This window comes from Physeter macrocephalus, chromosome 11 (genome assembly GCF_002837175.3).
Source record: "Physeter macrocephalus isolate SW-GA chromosome 11, ASM283717v5, whole genome shotgun sequence".
Classification (NCBI taxonomy): domain Eukaryota; kingdom Metazoa; phylum Chordata; class Mammalia; order Artiodactyla; family Physeteridae; genus Physeter; species Physeter macrocephalus.
This window is the reverse complement of record NC_041224.1, coordinates 89,870,548-89,889,762: the sequence shown is the minus strand read 5'-3', so window position 1 is coordinate 89,889,762 and position 19,215 is coordinate 89,870,548. Positions and strand designations below refer to the sequence as shown.

Sequence of the window (19,215 nt, the reverse complement as noted above, 5' to 3'; positions counted from 1 at the left end):
TCAGTACAAAGTTTGGGAAGTCAGTTACAGAATAGAAAGTGGTTGCATTTTGTTGGCCTGTTCCTTTTGGTTATTCTAATTAAATAGCTCAAGCATATAATAAGTATATAAAGAATAATACACCATCCTCTTATGTACTGATCATACAGCTTAAAAATGAAACGTTACAGATACACTGAAAGTTGCTTGTGCATTCTTGCCCCCTTCGCATTTAACCTCATAGAAATGTCTCACATATTTGTCACCTCCGCATATACAGGAATCATTAGGTACTAAACCTACCATATGTTTTGAGCTATAAGCAACACAGGACCATTAAATACAGAGTAACTCTAGGAGCCCCCCTATTCTAGGGTAAGGCTTTTCCCTTTGAGATTTAGGTTAGTTTTTCTTCCAATCCCAGACCATGAACAAAAGGGGAAGTAGGGGTTGTCAGGAAGTCAGAGAGTAGGAGTGGCTGCATAGAGCACGGCTGCACTGCAAATGCTGATTTCCTTGCTTTAGACTTCTTTCATTCATTAATTCGAAAGATTTATTGAGTGCCTATTTTGTGCCAGGCATTGTACTAGGCACTGAGGGTAAGCAGAAACAAAACAGTCCTAAGTCATTGTCTGCACAGAGTTTAGTAGGGGAGGAGAGACAAGATGAATAAAATCTAGAGGAAGTTAGAGCTTGGTAAGTACAGATGGGTGGGGGAGGGGAAGAGCAGGTTTGGGCAATAAAATGATGAAGGGGTGTTCCATTTCAGATAGGGTAGCCCCTGACTCCCCTGAGGCCTCACTGTAAAGGTGCACTTGAGCAAAGACCCAAAGAAGGTGCGGGATGAATAGACTTTCCAGCAGAGGGAACAGATAGTACAAAGGCCTCGAGGCAGTGGTATGCTTGGCATGTTCCAGACCTAGCAAGGAGGCCAGTAGAGCGAGTGTGGGCAGAAAGGTGTGGCAGAAGAGGAGATCAGAGGAGGTCTCTGTGTGAGTGCACAGGCATGTGGAGCACTGTAGGTAAGGAAGAAGAAGTCTTCTTCTCCGGGTGAGATGGAGCCATTGGAAGGCTTAGAACAGAGGAGTGACATGATCTCTTAGGTTTGTAATAGGATTGTTATGGCTGCTGTGTTGAGAATAGACCACAGGAGCACAAGAGTGAAAACAGCATGACCAGGGGAGAGATGGTTGCAAGAATCCATGTGAGAGATGGTGAAGACAGGAAGGAGTGAAAAGTCATTGAATTCTGGTTATATTTTGGTATAAAACTAACAGAATTTCCTGACGGACTGGACGTGTGGGAAGAAGAGGGCTCAAGGATGATCTCAAGGATTTGGGCTAGTTGGTTCTGGACACCCTATCTGGGTGTAATGGAGGTGGTGGTGGTTGGAGTGGCTGAAAGGCTTCCACACCTACAGCTCTGCCTGGAGGGACCACCCTCCAGGTGCTCTTGTGTCCCTGCTGCAGCCCTGGTACCACTCTTTATGCCCCCAGCCACCCACCCTGACACAATGCTGGTTCTTGCCACATGTAACCACAAAGGTGGAAAGTTCTCAAAGCGTTTATGGTGAACGCCTCTCTTCATAGAATCATAGACCATTTGGGTTTGAAGGAACCTTAAAGATCACCTATGGAAGACTCTGTTGGTTGTTAAAAACAAACAAGCTCTCTATAATTAAGAAAAACAGGGCTTCCCTGGTGGCGCAGTGGTTGAGAGTCCGCCTGCCGATGCAGGGGACGCGGGTTCGTGCCCCGGTCTGGGAGGATCCCACAGGCCGCAGAGCGGCTGGGCCCGTGAGCCATGGCCGCTGAGCCTGTGAGTCTGGAGCCTGTGCTCCGCAACGGGAGAGGCCACGGCAGTGAGAGGCCCGCGTACCGCAAAAAAAAAAATAAAAATAAAAAAAAGAAAAAACAGTAGTGATCAAAGGCCTAGGAAGGGGCTACAAAGGCAAAGCTGTCAGCATACAAGGCAGATCCTTGTTCTGTTGCTCTCATGGTGAAACTGAGCAGGACCCTGAGGGGCTCCTGGGCACGAAAGCCTTTCTGTGTCCCCTGTTTCTTGTTTGTAGAGAACAGATTCCAGCCTCCATGACCTTCCCTGAGTTCCACAGGACAGATTCGAACAGTTGCCAGTCAGGGAAGGGAGGGGATGCAGAAACAAGGAAGGAGCAGCCAAGAAACAATAGTGCAGCCTTGGGGCAGGGTCCTGGTTCCATCTCAAGGGATACACATAACAATCTCTTTGAGCTCTTTACAGAACTAAAACCCCCAATAAATGGAAGATGTCAGCATTCTCCATTCCAGAGAAGATGACAGTTTGATAACCTTGAGAAGCTCATCAGACCACCTGAGACCAGATTACAGGAGTGCAGACCCTGCACACATCCTGATCCTTATCGGCAAGCCTGCCCTTGAACCCTTGCTATAAAACTCCTCGCCAAATCCTCCTGGGTTGGGACACACAGTTTTTCAGGGCACAACTCCACTGTGTCCCCCTTTGCCTGGCAAAGCAACAAAGCTGTTCTTTTCTACTTCACCCAAAACTCCGTCTCTGGGATTTGATTTGGCACTGGTGCACAGAGGCCAAGTTTTCAGCATCAGTGGCCTCTCTACTGTCTTGGCACACCCACTCCATTCACTTCCTGTGGCCTTCAGCTCAAATTTTTGAGGAAACTAGGGTGATTGACTTAATTACCATGGCCCATTCTGGGTACCAAGCTGCTTTGAGGGTACTGGAAGCCTTTGGCTATGGTGGCCTTGGAACGTGCCCAGCCTGGTCCAACTCAGGACCACCCTTGACCAAGGAATGAACTTGCTGTTTCCCCAAGAAGGATAACTGACTCAACCGGCACATCCCTCGTTGATAAAGGAGAACCAGAGAATCAAGGGACTCGGCCGATGTTCCAGAGGGAGTAGAGAATGAGAAACATGAGCCCAGGCCTCCCAAAGCCCTGTGCTGACAAAGCAGCAGGGCTTGTTTCTGACGATGCTCCTCCCAGGCAGCCACATGCCTTCTACCACTGGGTAGAACTTTATACGATTTCTAGTAGATCCATGACAGATGTATTGTCCCTAGAAATAAAGGGAAGAACTGGGGAAAAACCACACAAGTATCAAGTGCTGTTGGACATCATCATCAATTTGAGAGGCTGGCAAACTTTCTGTGAAGGACCAGATAGCAAATATTTTAGGCTTTGAGGGCCAGATGGTCTCTGTCACAACTATTCAACTCTGTCAATGTAGCACAAAAGCAGTCATGGACAATATGTAAATGAATGGGTGAGGCTATGTTCCGAGAAAACTTTACTACTGCTACTCTGTCAGCAGTAGTACAAATTTTGGTCCAAAAAAGGGAACTATCCTGATAACAACTGAGAGGCATCCCTCCTTTCTATGATCACCAAAACTTAATTTTTCATTATGAAAACTAGTGAACCTACTCTTTTCTAAGAGATGAGTTTTCAGATTCCTTCCACTTCATTGTGATACAGTGACAAGGTCTGAGACAACGTAAATGAATGGGTGAGGCTATGTTCCGAGAAAACTTTACTACTGCTACTCTGTCAGCAGTAGTACAAATTTTGGTCCAAAAAAGGGAACTATCCTGATAACAACTGAGAGGCTGCTGGCGGGACTCCCCTGGTGGCGCAGTGGTTAAGACTCCACGCCCCCAAGGCAGGGGGCCCAGGTTCGATCCCTGGTCAGGTAACTGGATCCCACATGCGTGCCACAACTAAGAGTTCGCATGCCACAACTAAGGAGCCCGACTGCTGCAACTAAGACCCAGTACAACCAAAACAAACAAGCAAACAAAAAACAGGCTGCTGGCTGACTTGGCTCACAGGCTGCATGCAGTTTGCTGATCCCCTTAACTAAAAGGTTATGAAATAGTTTAAATGGTGCATCTTGAGTACTAAGGAACAAGTAAAAATTAAATAGTTGAATCCTTTTTCTTGGCCATCATTGTGTTTGAATATTTGTAAAGTAGGAACACAGATCTTTCTTACCTTCCTAATTACAAATATTAGAGCATTTATGAGAAATCACCATTTGCCTTACAAGACAGGTTTTAGGAAGGGGAAAGCAAGGAAAAAGTACAAGGACAGGGATAATCACCTCTAATATTTCTCCTATGATTGAGAAACCAATAATTTTCAGACTTTTCTCTTATTCCTCAACCAGAGCTAACACACAAAATTAAATGCTTAAATTTCAATCATTATCCTATTCTCAAGCAGAGGGTCTGCAAAGCAACGAAAATGCTCCAACTCAGGTAAACAAAGAAGCAAAGATAATCTGGGGAATCTGCACACCTAAGTAGATACCGCTTTTACTCACATCACTCTTGCTCTAATAGATAAGGGTGCAACCAACACTGCCTTCCATCAGAGTCCCACCATAGGAAGGCTGTGGTTATTACCTGTGCCCTCTAGTAATTCAAGGCTATGACCAAGCCTGATGTTTCTGAGAAGACAAAGCACTCATTCCTTCCACAGAAACCTGTTACTACTCCAGGTCCCAAACCACAGCTAACTCACAATTGCATTCTCTGGTTGCTCAGCTAGGAGCTCCAAATTTCATGCAATTCAGTATCTTATTTGCTCTAACCCTCTGTACCTTGAATACAGGCAGCCAGGTTATAGCCACGCAGTTACCCAACGCATTTCTGCAAGAATAAATCTCTTTCCTTGCCAGAGGGTTGCCAAATAATTACTCAAAGTGTCAGAAAGATGGGAGGAGCAGGGTGAGGGGAAGTAAAGAGATTGAGACTGGGTACAAAATAGAAACATCTCCCCCTTTTCCAAACTGTGCATTGTGGGAGCTCTGGTGAAACAAGCTTTGGCCCTGTGATCCACAAGGATGCCACTATTACCTATAATGTAATAAGCCAGGTGTCATATTTCATACGTGTCAGAAGAACCCATGTTAAGCTAAGCAACTGAATTGCTAAGATAATTTAGAAATTTCAAATAATTGAACTACTTAACATGTGATTTAAATGTCTTTTGATGGTGTTCTCTTTCTAAAATGAAATACTTATGTGTATGGCTCCTGAGTTCCGAGCTTAGACTCAGAACTAAGCACCTTTTATGGTCAGGCCTATAGTTCAGGATACTTCTCTTCTTCCCTCTCTCCTCACTCAAAAAAAAAGTTATTAATATTACATGGTAGCCTTCGACTGTTTTCAGGTGCCATGCACACCCTCTTCTGGTCACTTCTAAAAAAACCTGATCACTGTTAGGAAAGGAACTCTGTCAGCAGTAGTACAAATTTTGGTCCAAAAAAAGGGAACTATCCTGATAACAACTGAGAGGCATCCCTCCTTTCTATGATCACCAAAACTTAATTTTTCATTATGAAAACTAGTGAACCTACTCTTTTCTAAGAGATGAGTTTTCAGATTCCCTCCACTTCATTGTGATACAGTGACAAGGTCTGAGACAACTCCAGGCAAAGGATGATCAGGTGAGGCTCAGTAAATCCAGTCTCTGAGGCAATCAGTTCAGTCCCGGCAGATCTCACACTGCAGAAGACACGTGAAGATGAGGGGAAGCCCTGCTTAGTTTGCACACACTGAGCATTTTGTGCTGACATAACATAGAAGACATAGTGAATAAAAGGATAGACTTGACCACAGGACTGAGTTTGAATCCCAGTTCTGCTAATTTACCAGCTGTGGAAGCTTGGGCAAGTTACGTAACATTTCCATGATTATTTCATCATCTAAAAAGTGAGAAATTAGAATAGTATTTCCTCATAGGGCTGCTGTGAGGATTAAACAATATTGGGAAACGGCTTAGAACAATGTCTGGCACAGAGTAACTAGCATAAAAAGGAGAAGTAACTGGTAGGAGCCTTTTCCTAACACTAAGATGGTCTCTGGTGAGATGGTTAGACCCATGCCACAGATCACACCAATCACAGAGATTTTTACTAGTTACTCCTTCCTGCAGATTTTACCTTCTTTGGGCAAACCCATGAGAGCACTAAGGGATACCACAAGCTGGACTCTTTTTTCTCTATCCTACATGTTGGGCAAGTCAGGAATTCCTCAAGCACCTATTCTGAAATGATAAGACTACATTTCAATAATCATTTTATTAGTTACAGAAGAATTTCCACTAGTATTTACATAGTGCAAAAAAGCTGTTATTACCCCTATAATGTGATATAGCAATCATCCTTCATACAGCAAAAGACCTATCAAGATGAAAATCCCTTCATGTTATAATTCACACTAACTTTGCTAGTTTTTAATTAGAGCATTACAATTAAGACAGTAAATTATAAATTCATGTGGTATATTTAGAAATTAAATTACAAAATAATACAAATCCTCTTAAGGTGTGATGTGCCAACAAAGTTTAAATTTTTATCATTAATTAGAATTCAGATTTCAGATTAGGCAAACAGTCTGGCTGATTCTGTGATGTGTGTAAAAGGTTGGAAGGAACAAGAGAGGAAGAAGATAAATTATTTCACAAAAAAATTTTTAAGTCAAAAAAAGATAAAGTGTTTAAATGGATAAGTTAATGTTCTACTTTGTTGACACAACATACAGAAAATACTTAAATGACAGGTTTTTTTTTTTAAGCAAACAGCAGCTTTACAAACAGTAATACTTCTTTATATATATATATTAAAGTAACAATGTGTTAGGATTGAACAGTTTTGTGCTAAAGAGTTGAAAAATGAATGTGGAGCTCACTACTCATTTGCACACTGTAATTCCCATCCCACCCACCTCCCCCAGCTTATTAAGAAATCAGACAATTACATTATTTGGATATTAATTTCTCAATATTTGAACTATGTGAATTCCTTTTGACTAATTCTTTTCCAAATACTGGAAGCATATAAAATACCATCTCTGCAAAAATGACATCCAGTCAGAGCCTTTATAAACTTTTCAATGTATAACACATTTTTTCCCACGTTTAGTCAAAAGAAATATATTACAACATTTACAAACATATTTAAACCAAAAGTTAAGCTAATATGAACACTATCTTTTGAGAAGTAATCTTCACAGCAAACAAACCTACTGAAGCAGAAATCTAGTTTTGGGAGTGCAATTCATATTTTAATTCATATATTTATGTACTGAAATAGAAATCTAATATTATTGCCAGTAAAACAACCTCTACAATGAAGAAAAAAATCACTATGGTTTTTATTTCTTGTGATGATGAACCTTTATTCTTAGCATTAGATCTCTCTAGATCTCCAAAGAGCTACTCACCCCAGATCCAAAAAACACTTTCCTAATTTTCACACCTCTGCCTGCATATAATATACACAAATTCCAGAGTTTATCAAAAGGAAATGAATTATAAAGACATTATCAATACTTATTTAAGCATACGTTCTACACAGTAGCATCTCCTTTAATAAATTTTGGGTTGTCCTCTAGAGGTGACCTGTCTCATATAAAAAGGCCATGGTCCCTTGGGTTTGCTGGCAGAAGATACTGCACGTGCAAGAGTGTTTATCAAACACATAACTGAACACTTCTGAAGTCTATAGCAAAATTCAAAGTTATTGGTGTTTTGAAGATTTCTTCAACTTCCCTTTTGATACAAATGTCAAAAATCTAAAATGGCAATTCTCATTCAGTAGAGATATAAAATATAAGAAACCTTTGAAAAGCCACTCATTACCTTAAGATCAAGAGTTATTTGAATCACTGACACCAAGCAATGGAAATTTACACCATTAAAAAGTATGCAAAATTTTTCAATATACTTTTAAGATTGTCAGTAGTTCAAAACCTCTATCATTTCTTTAAACCAACTAACACTTCCAAATGTACAGAGACAGTAGGATCTGCCACATATAAATCCATGATTACTATTTCAGAGGCTTCATTCCTTACATGCTACATACCTTTAAGTACTGGATACTTTGTGCCTAAGAAGTCTATACTGAAGAACAGTTTAGACAGGACAGTACAATAACGTCCCCTTTTAGCACGCTAATAAAGTTAATAGACTTGACATTTCCTACACAGCAATGCTCCTAAACTTTCACAATTCACAAATAACTAAGTCATCAACCAAGAATCTGGTCTCTCCAGTAATTAACGCTGGGATTATCAATAAATACATCAATACTAGAACAGCAGTCCCAATGCATTCAGTAAAGAATCTGCCCAATTCTTCCCTCTCACCTCTGTGAGGCAAAGCTCTGCCCCATAAAACCTGGGCAGGGAAAATACCCCTCCCTCTTCAGTTCTGTGCCTGCTTATCAGAGTTGGAAGTGTAAAGCTGGCATGCGTGTGTGTGTGTGTGTGTGTGTGTATACGCAGACACGTGTGTTGGTTAACTGAAGGTGGTGGGTGACTGGAGGGAAGACAGAAAAATAGGTAATTTGTAATTCTCCCACCATTATAAACTTGCAGAGAGGTCACTACCAGGTGGTGACTGACTAGCAAAACATTTAGCTCAGTTACTTTAACTTCGCCCAAGGAGGTATAAACATTCCAGGAGAAGGGTAGAGATAAATAACAGTGATCAAGAATTAATACCTGTGCCTATCTCCACACTCTAAAACCATCTAATAGTTTCAGCACAATTAGAACTTCCTCTTTTCTTCAAAACTTCCTCTTCCAAACCTTGATTATCAGGATACATGTTACAACTGCATAAAGTTCCTTTCCCTGACTCCCATCAGTAACTGTGGTCAGTGTTACCTGGCAGGTGCTCAAGGTTAGGGACAAAATATTTTTCTTAAAAGGTGCAACCGTTTTTCACTCAGGACAAGTATGAATACCTAATCAGATCCATATTTTAAGTCCAGAGAATCCCAAATCAGAAGCATGCAAGAGAACACACCAGTATAAGACTCTGCTTCTGGATAGTTTACAATTAAGTGCTGCAGTCATACAACCGGTTACAATTATTCACCTGTCAAAATTTGCCTAATTTTATGCAAATACGACTATGTACAAGAGCATTCCTGAGGTAAGTAAGAAGCAAATGTGAAACAAAACCCAGAATGTCCTATCATGGGTGACTTCTCACTATTAAAGACAACATAGCTAACTTTCCACAAATAAGGCCAGCTCTAATCTACCATGGTGGCTCCTTTGCTAGCCTAAGTATTGGAGGCTCTGTCTTAGCCCGTCCCAACTTTAATCAATTACCATGATCAGTGACTTCTGAAATAAGCATCTATGGACTAAATAAAAGTTGCATCCATTTTTAATACAAAACACTTCGTGAACTTAGTTACCCTCAACCATTTTTTTAGTTTTCTAACTCTATCTACAGTTCTTTCTAAAAGAAGCCCAAACAACTTTTTGGTCAGACAAATTAGAGTATAGAATGTATAGTCTTGAAGCAAACATTGGTAACTGCTCCTTTCCTTAGAACCTTAACCTTTAACTTTCAAAATGACTAAACAGGCATTTTAAATTTACTTTCTTTAAAACCAGGTCTTCTTTTTTAATTGTTATTTTCCATAACAAAATAAGCTGAAACAATTCTGAATTTTCCGTACAGTTCTTAGAAAGACACTTAGATGCTAATTAAAAGCTAAGCTATGGATCATAACAAAACAAGTAAAAGACAGCTACAAAAATATTTGTCAGGAATTAAATACATATATCAAATACTGGACAGTGCAAAATGTTGAGATGAAGCATGAAAGATAATGGCTGCAACCCTTACATAGTTGGAGATAGATAGCTGACATTTCCTGAGTTATAGATTTGGGGGCGTATAATTAGAATCAGAGTGCTCCTTGTTCAGTGAGCTGCAGTTGCTGGGCTTCTGCTGTTCCTGACTTGCTTGATGGTCAGTAGTCCAGGCCTCGCTATCCATCCCTGGCTCTAGCACCTCAGGAGCCTCTGCTTCCTCTTCCCCACTTTGCTCTGCATTGTCTTCCTCAGAACCATTAAGGGTTTTTCCAAGCTGAAGAGTTTCCATCGTTCTCTGAGTCTCAGAGACCCAAGACTCAATTCTACTATTGAGCTGCACTTCCACAGATATGGGTTCATGAGTATAATCTTCCTCCTCCTCCTCATCTTCATCATCCTCTTCTTCCAGCATGCCAGGTACAAGAGTGCTGGTGGTGCTGGTGATGGAGGAATTCAAAAGATCCCGGCCACTGCCATCCAAAGAGCCCGTCTCTGTACTCTGCTGTGAGGCCCATTCCAGGTCATCTGGCTTCACTTCCTCTTTATCACTCACTGTTGATTTTCCAGGGTTTGTAGCTGAGGTAGTACTGCCTGCAGCCACTGATGATGGCTGCTTACCAACAGGGGCTGTGTCAAATGGAAGTTTACTGGGTTTTTCAGATGTGCTGTGCTTACAAGAAACTTCTCTCTCATTTTCTGATGTTTCCAATGCATCCGAAGTTTCCACCATGTTTCTCCAATTTGTTTCTGCAAATACCAAACAGATTTTTTTAAAACCAGAACACTGTTTCAGAATCATGCAACTCTTACAAGAGAGAAGAACAAACTACAGAAATCTGTTGGCTCACCAACTGACTGGAATGTTATAAATGGAAAACAGTTCTCAAATTTTCTGCTTCTCAAAAAAACCCAGCACATTTAACATAAAGAAACAAAGAGGCCAAAATAAGTATATTAATGCTTCAGAATGCAAAAGATCTAACACTAACAGGAGCTCACTGATTCTAATATATAAAATCCATGTATTCATAAAAATCAATGAATTGCCTTATTTTTTTTGGCCCTGAAGTGTCCTGGGCTCAAGGATCCACAAGTCACAGATGGCAGAGCCAAGAAGTCCATCAGAAAAAAAAAGAGAGAAAAAAATAGTTCTTTTTTTTTTTTTTTTTTTTTTTTTTTTTTTTTTTTTTGGCCGTATGCAGGCCTCTCACTGTTGTGGCCTTTCCCGTTGCGGAGCACAGGCTCCGGACGCGCAGGATCAGCGGCCATGGCTCACGGGCCTAGCCGCTCCGCGGCATGTGGGATCTTCCCGGACCGGGGCACGAACCCGTGTCCCCTGCATCGGCAGGCGGACGCTCAACCACTGCGCCATCAGGGAAGCCCTTGGGGTTTTTTTTGTTTATTTTTTGTTTTGTTTTTAAGATTCCACATATAAATGAGATGATAGTGTTTTTCTTTGTCTGACTTATCTCACTTAGCATAATGCCCTCGAAGCTCATCCTTATTATCACAAATGGCAAGATTTCATTCTTTTTAATAGCTAATATTCCATGGTGTGTGTGTGTGTGTGTGTGTGTATATATATATACACACACACACCACATCTTCTTTATCCACTGATCTTCTTTACCCATTTATCCATCAATGGACATTAAGTTGTTTCCATATCTTGGTTATTGTAAATAATGCTGCAATAAACATGGGGGGTGAATACCTCTTTTTTGAGCTAGTGTTTTTATTTTCTTCAGATAAATACACAGAAGTGGAATTGCTCGATCATACGGTAGTTCTCATCTTAATATTTTGAGGAACCTCCATATTGTTTTCCTTAGTGGCTGCACCAACTTACATTCCCATGAGTAGTGCAGAAGGGTTCCCTTTGCTCCACATCCTTGCAAACATCTGTTATTTTTTGTCTTTTTGATAACAGCCAACTAACAGGTTGTGAGCTGATATTTCATTGTGGATTTGATTGGCATTTCTCTGATGACTGGTGATGTTGAGCATCTTTTCATGTACCTGTTGGTCATCTGTGTGTCTTTCTTTGGAAAAATGTCTATTCAGATCCTCTGCCCAATTTTAAATCAGATTTTTTTTTTGCTATTGAGTTGTATGAGTTATTTATATATTTTGGTTATTAATCCCTCATTAGATACATGATTTGCAAATATATTTTCTCCCATTCAGTAGGATGCCTTTTCATTTTGTTGATGGTTTCCTCTGCTGTACAGAAGCTGTTTGATTTGGTGTAGTCCCACTTATTTTTGCCTTTTCTTAAAAAATAAAAATCCCCTTCTATTTGCATTGTAGCTGCTATTTGCATTTTACAGGCATCATGATCAAGCTGTAGTGATAAAGCAAGCCTATTCATACAAATATACTTAACTTGATTGCCCCCTATCAATTATATATTGCTACAGACCATATTTTGGCCACCTGAAGTCAGGGCGCATGGTTTGGGAAAAAAAACCTTCCTTTCCTGCAGCTACTTCAAATGTAGAACAGGTCTTTCCACTTGCATTCCTACCTCATGACAAAAAATCTAGTCCTCCTCCTTTATTCTCTTTCTCAGTTAATAACATCCTTTTCAGTCTCAAAGCAGAAGAAACCTTAGAGTAATCCTTGATCCTATCTTTCTCCCTTACTATATCCCTTCATTCCACTGAACTCATAACTATACCATGTCACTTCTAGCCCCAAAACTATTAAATTTGGTCACTACTGCCTTAGCTCAAGCCTCCTTTATCTTGCTGTACATCTGCTATATCTTTCTAATTGGTTTTGTGAATTGACCACATCACTGTCTAACTGGCTTTTTATTACCCTAGTAATCCAAACTCCTTAGTTTAGTAACCAAGCCCTTCATAATCTATCCTGCTGGTCCCATTCATTTTAACCCCCAGCCATGCATTCCATGCTCAAGGTCACTTTGAATTCTCACTGCTCACAGAAATCATACCCTTTCTGTTTACAATTCTTTGCTTTGCATAAGCTGTTCTTTCTGTATGAGATGTGTTTTCTTCCTTTACCCTTCACACTCCTACTCATTCTTGACAACCACCTTTAAATGTCAATTCCTTTGTGAAGTCTTTCCTGACTTTCCTAAGACCATCACTAACCTGAACTCCCACAGCACTTTCTGCATATTTGGTTCAAAAGCATTTGGTTTTTGTTTTCTGTTCTACTTCCTCCTCCCTCCTCATTCCCACTCATCTCTGTGTTCCTGTGGCTGGCATACTGTATGTGCTGGGAAAATAAGCCTTTACAGTAAATGAAAATTTTCACCCATATATTTAATTATGCAGAAAAAAACTTTTAAAAGCCATACAATTTACAAAATTTAGGTACACGTATTTCCTTCCGACAGTTTTTTTCCTCTTTCAAAAGTACTATAAGAATTCATGTGGGGTCTTAGAAAAAGTCCCACCTCTCCCTGGACAGTGAGTCAAAGGAACAGGAAAAAGAAAGGTGGTCAGAAGACTGAGCAGGGCTGATCTCTCTCCAGGCTCTGTCTTGGGCATTCAGCTACTAGGTAGGTGAGCTGAAAGCCAGACAGGTCCTTTGGAAAGGAAAGGGAGATATGACCTTGGAAACAGAGACAAGGGACTCTGTGGTTAGCCATCAAGAGACCTGTCACAATGATCAAAGAGCCACTGAGGTCACATATCCATGGGGAGGGTCCAGGGTCCCACCTTAAAGTAATAGGTGAAGCTTGATCAACAACTAATGAGCACACAAACACACAACTGTGATGGGGAGAAACAAAGCGAGTATGAAAATGCCGTCTTTGGTTGGAGGAGCGGGCAGGGGATGGGAGGGGGTTGGGCTGAATACAGGAGTCTAAAGCCAGAGAATAGCACATCGAGAAGCCCACTTCTGAAGAAGGGATTAGGAAGCAATGTAAAGGCAGGGTCAAAGATCTCAACAAACCTGGAAATGTTACTGATCCAAACCTACCCTGCTTCTGAATTGTTTACTTTAGCAGAATTTAGTCAATAAAGCTGTTCTTTGCTTATTAACCGCTCTATGCTTTCCTGTTTTGTTAGCTGGTTCTTTGTAAAACTACCTTTTCAACTTTGACAACACTAGTTGGTTTGTCAGAGGATGAGGTGTGTGTATTTCTCCCTTCAGTCAGTACACAGAGGGAAGCTGTCCATTTTTAGATAGTTGTATATAGTAGAGGAACACAGAAATGAGTTCAAGACCCTACAGAAGAAGGTGTGGTGGCAGAGAACGAGCCGGAAACTCAAGACAGATAGAGGTAGTCCTCCCCTTACAAGTGGTTACTGAAAACCTACCATATGGTCCTACTGGAAATTCATTCAACACACAAGGAATTCACATCACACTGGCTAAGAATTCTAGAGTCAAACTTAGCAGCTGTGTGACACTGGCAAGTTATTTACCTCTCACTTCATTTTAGTTCTCTCATCTGTAAAATGCAGTACAATATTTCTTATCTCCTAGGACTGCTCAGAGGATTAAATGTCTTAATAAAAGTGCCTAGTAAGAATTCAGTAAGTGAGCTGTTATTATTATATGTCAAGTGCCCGTTAGGTGTCAGGTTTCTATCTCAAAGAACGTACTGCTTAGTTGGGATTTATGTTTGAAACTATTTGTTTCACGTAAGTATGACAAAATTGAGACTCAGCTCCGGTGGAAGGAAAACATAAGCAAAGAAAACAATTACGGTGTACACAAAGAACAGTAAGACTGAACTATCACAGGAACCTTTCTATTCTACCAATGTTTAGCATTCCTTTCCCAGCTTTGTTTTCTCTTTAAACTGTGGAAATCACAAGAAAACATTTTAGAAATCTTGCACCAGAATGGCATGGGAGACACTATTTGTTGTCTACCCAACAGTCATTCCCCATTTTCTTCCTGGCTGACAGAACCCCTAAACTTGAGATGGACTTGAACACAGTCCCATGGGAGGAATTAAAATAGTTCTTAGACTATCATGACTATCCCATTCTCCTTTGCCAAATATTCTCTTGCCCACATCTCCCTTGCAGCTAAAAGCGGTCACATGGTAGGCTCTGGCCAAATGAAACAAAAGGCAAAGTCTTCTGGAAATTGTTTCCTTCACTGATAAAAAGAGCATACTGCTTGAACCTCCTGCCTGAACTGTTGTGATGCCCAGGGCCACTGCAGCCATTTATGAACATGAGATGATAAGCACAAGAATAAGAAGCCACAGACTGAAAATGGAAGAACAGAAAAAAGGAAAGAACTAGGGACATTGACAACGTTGTGAAGTAATTAAATATCCTAATTTCTCAGGCCACATTAGTGGGTTTTATGTCTGTTGCCGAATACATCTGATACCGACAGTAACTTTGTGCTTTACTCTCAAATTATTTATGATTATTTCCACTTATTTTGTTGGCATCCTCATAAATCAGATCATAGGCCAGAATCTTTAAGGTTCTGTCTAAATCCCTTCTTAGAATTCAGCCATTAGCTCACAAAACTTTAGCTCTGAATGAAACCTTATACATGATCTAGACAAACCCTCCTCACTTTATTGAAGACAAATCTGAGGCTCAGAAATTAATCAATTATGCCTAAATACCCTAGGCAGAGTGTGGAAAAGCCAAGGCTTCAATCTTTGAACACTTTAAATCTGGTGCCTTTTTGAAAACATCTTCTAAGTCTTTGAGAGGTTCTTTTTATAACTTTTCTTTTTATGTGCCCAAATGAAGATCACAGTCATTTCCCCAAACCCACAGCTTTAGGAATTTATCTTGCAGTTTACCTTTGAGATCTGGCATATCACTATATAGAGAAATGATTTCATTTACAAAGTTGGCCCTTTATCTTCCTTACTTTCAACTAGTATCACTTTAGCCAAAGAAACATCTCTACCTCTAAGCCAGAATCACCTTTCCCTGACCAACAGTTTCTGAAAGGTGCACAATAACTTGTTAGTTGCCTCTTGTCTGCAGCTTTGTCAAAAGCATTCCAAACATTTAACTACAATCACAGACAAGGAGAGCAGGAAAGAGAAGTGTGGGAAGAAAGGAAGAAAACGATGACTCAGTTTTTTACATGTTACATTTTAGGTGGCAACAAGCTATTTGATAAACTTTCAGATAAGACTAAAAAGAGAAAAGAAAAACAAGAAGAAAAGGTGAAGGAGGTGGCTGCACTATTTTTTAAAAAGAATAGGGGAAATCAATCAGAAACTAGATCAAGAAAGTGATCTAGTATTCTAGTACTAGTGTTCAAAGTATTATAGAAACATTGCAAGGAAACTACTAAAATGCAGAGTACAGTAACTATTGTTACTTTAAACCTTATACATAAATACTGTTTTTAGTCTATAATTCTTTTTCACTACCATCAGATTTAACTCAAGACAAATGTCACAAGTCTAGGTTTGATAAGTTTAGATTGAATATTCAGGTCTTTTGTTTACATAGTAAATACAAAATTTTAATAATCAAGTATAAAGTATTAGAATAAAACTTCCTAAAATTTATTTATTTACTTAGTGATAGGTCAGAAGAATGGTACATTTGGCTTTTTATATCCCTTTGGGATTTTTTTTTTTTCTTTTTAAGATTTTGGAAATGTGACTAATTTCAGGGTCTCACAGAAACTCTCAGCCCCAAATATTCTCCTAACTTTCAATGGACATGTGTAATGCAATTTTTAAACCAAAAATGTGAGCAAAATTTGAATAATCAAGAAGATAAAAACAAAAGGTAGCATGGAAAGTCATTTTTTAAATGACATTAATCATTAAATTATTTCAAAATTTCAGTCATTTAAAATGGTATGTAATAACTTACCATATTCCTTTTCATTTACTTCAGAGATGGGTTCAGAAATAACGCTGCAGAAAGAAATGGCGCTTGCTGCAGAGGGATTCCGAGAATGCCCCATGTGGTGTGGCACCTTCTTCACGTTCTTCAAGGCTTCCTCGGCTTGCTCCTGTTCCATTGCTGCAACCATATCTTTATATGCTTTCCTGGCTTCTTCAGTGAGTTCTACTAACTTATTAAACAGGCTCTAAAAAGAAAGAGATTTTGCCCAGTCCATTTTTTGTTATACTCTTTATTACTACCATTAGCAATAAATACCTCTACTGTTTCAGGATTGGATACACTTTCTATCAGCACAAAATCCAAATGGTATGCAAACCACAGAACCTTATAAAATACTCTGTAACTTATATATATTATTTAATTCTCACAAGTCTGAGGCAACTTCTTGATTCAGTACTAGCCACTAAAAATGCTATATTAAAGTCCTTACAGAGTTTATCAATTCAACAACTGCACCCTTTATAAAGCATGTGGCACTATAGAGGGTACAAAGACTACTGGAACCACCCCTCTGCTCTCAAGGAACCTTCCATATGGCTGAAAGGAGAGGACAGGAGACAATGATGATTCAGGGGACAATACCTTAAATGCCTTGAGATGTACAAAGTGGTTTAGCTTTGGGAGGAAACATCTAACTGATGGGCATCAGTGAAGAATTCATAAAGGAATGACACCTGATGTAGGCCTTGAAAATCTGGTACAGTTTTGATAAGTGGAGATAGTACGTTCTTAGCCAAGCATGCAAAACCATAAACCAAGGTACAGACTTAATAAAGTTCAAGGCTTGTTTGGGGAGCACTGAAGAATCTTATATGGGTTCGAATATAAGGGAATGAGTATATGCAGGATGATATCAAAGGATGCAAAAGCAGATGGCAGTCTCCACAGGAATGAAAAGTTCCCTATCATGTTTGCTTGTTGAAAGAACTCTTTACAAGAAGACCAAAAAGAAGTGATGGTAAGGCTAGCTGCGGCCTTGAAAATGATGAAAGGCTAATTATAAAAATAGAATAAAGAACTTGGAAATAGAATGTGGAGTTAACCAGAAGTTCTTCCATCAGCAAAACAGAATGAACATGAATGGAATTAATAATCCCAGTGAAACTGTAAATGACAGAGCACATCTGTGTTAATAAATGGCAAAATTCATTAGGCATTAAAGCTGTACTTCAATAACTATGACGTCTAACGATGTCTAAAGAAAACTGAAGTTTTCACAGTCACCAGAAAGACAACCAAAGAATGACTCTTAGTGATTCTTACATCACAATTCAACAACACTCTACTCCTGTTTAATGTCTTGATTTAGTATCAGAATGCTAAGCTACTCACACATTAAGTAAAAAATTTCAGATGGTAAATATGACCTGGCCACCCGTAAGAATATGTTTAATTATATATATATAATTATGTTTTCAGACAGTGAGAAGAAGTACAGCACAATTTTTTTTCTTAACAAGGCACTGTCATTTAAAAATAAACCATAACAACATGAATGCATGGCAAACATGCCATATTACTATGGAATAATGTATCTCTAAAAACTAAACTTAAGCAAGAAAAACATAAGTAGTGGTGCTCTACCCCAGCTGCAGTTTAAACTGTTTAAAGTACAATACAGGTACAATAAACACTGCTGCTAACTGTATTGGTTTTGAAAAGGGGTGGGTGCTAGTAGTATCAAAAATATACTCAGGATTTACTTATTTTTAAAAAGGAGGATGAATTCTGTGAAAAAAAGCCCCCATGAGTTACATGTAAGAGACTTCATAAATATTTGTTTGCAATGTTTAATAAACCATGCACTTAAGTGAAGCCAACAAAAAGAAAACAGGCTTATGGATATGCAATTTTGAGATTAACATTGGTTTTATAATATAAATAAAACACAGAAACTGTTGGGAATAAAACAATATGCAAGAAGAAGAGAAAATAAAATTGAAGAGAGAAGCTATTAGGGAATAAAAGCCTTGAATATCAGGGTAAGGAGAGAAAGCTTAATTCAAAGGTTAGCATTATTACATGGTAAATATAGGGTAGGTGCACTACCACATTACTATGAGTAGACACACTTGACAATATATCAATACTTCCTTTACCTCCGTTTTATGAATGTGTTTTCATTTAAACAATAACTTACTACCTCAAAATGGAGAAGGCAAGAAAAGCAATGTACAAACAAAACTGCCAAACATTTTATGATATAATATCACACATATAACCTAATATACATAGTTCAGTAAGAAGACAATACAATTAAAAACAAACATATCCCCTTTTCCTGACCCTGATCCCATTCCTATTCCATAAACTCTAATAGTGAACAAAAGAGTACATTCTTATCATGTGTCTTTACCACAGAACTACTTACCACCCAAATTCTCACATGTAGTTTAACATAACAGGCAGATATACATCCACCATACAATTAATTAAACAAACATTTATTACTTGCTCATCCTCGAGTAATGTAAAAGGCTTTCAGGGATATAAAGACAAGGGAGATCAAAGAGGAAATCAAAATTACCTAGAAACAAATGACAATGAAAACACGATGACCCAAAACCTATGGGATGCAGCAAAAGCAGTTCTAAGAGGGAAGTTTATAGAAATACAATTCTACCTCAAGAAACAAGAAACATTTCAAATAAACAACCTAACCTTACACCTAAAGCAATCAGACAAAGAAGAACAAAAAGACCCCCAAAGATAGCAAAAGGAAAGAAATCATAAAGATCAGATCAGAAATAAATGAAAA

The 19,215-nt window shown here is 39.2% G+C and overlaps 1 protein-coding gene across 1 annotated transcript in view; it reads right to left on the bottom strand.

Moving 5' to 3' along the window:
• Positions 1 to 6,106: 6,106 nt before the first annotated feature.
• Positions 6,107 to 19,215, bottom strand: part of SECISBP2L (SECIS binding protein 2 like) — a 61,558-nt gene continuing 48,449 nt past the window's right edge. Inside the window, exons 17-18 of the mRNA XM_024116178.3 lie at positions 16,422 to 16,641; positions 6,107 to 10,368 (exon numbers count right to left, since the gene is read on the bottom strand). Coding sequence (XP_023971946.1) covers positions 9,686 to 10,368; positions 16,422 to 16,641 — 903 coding nt within the window. The 3' untranslated portion in view covers positions 6,107 to 9,685. The remainder of the gene's footprint in view (positions 10,369 to 16,421; positions 16,642 to 19,215) is intronic.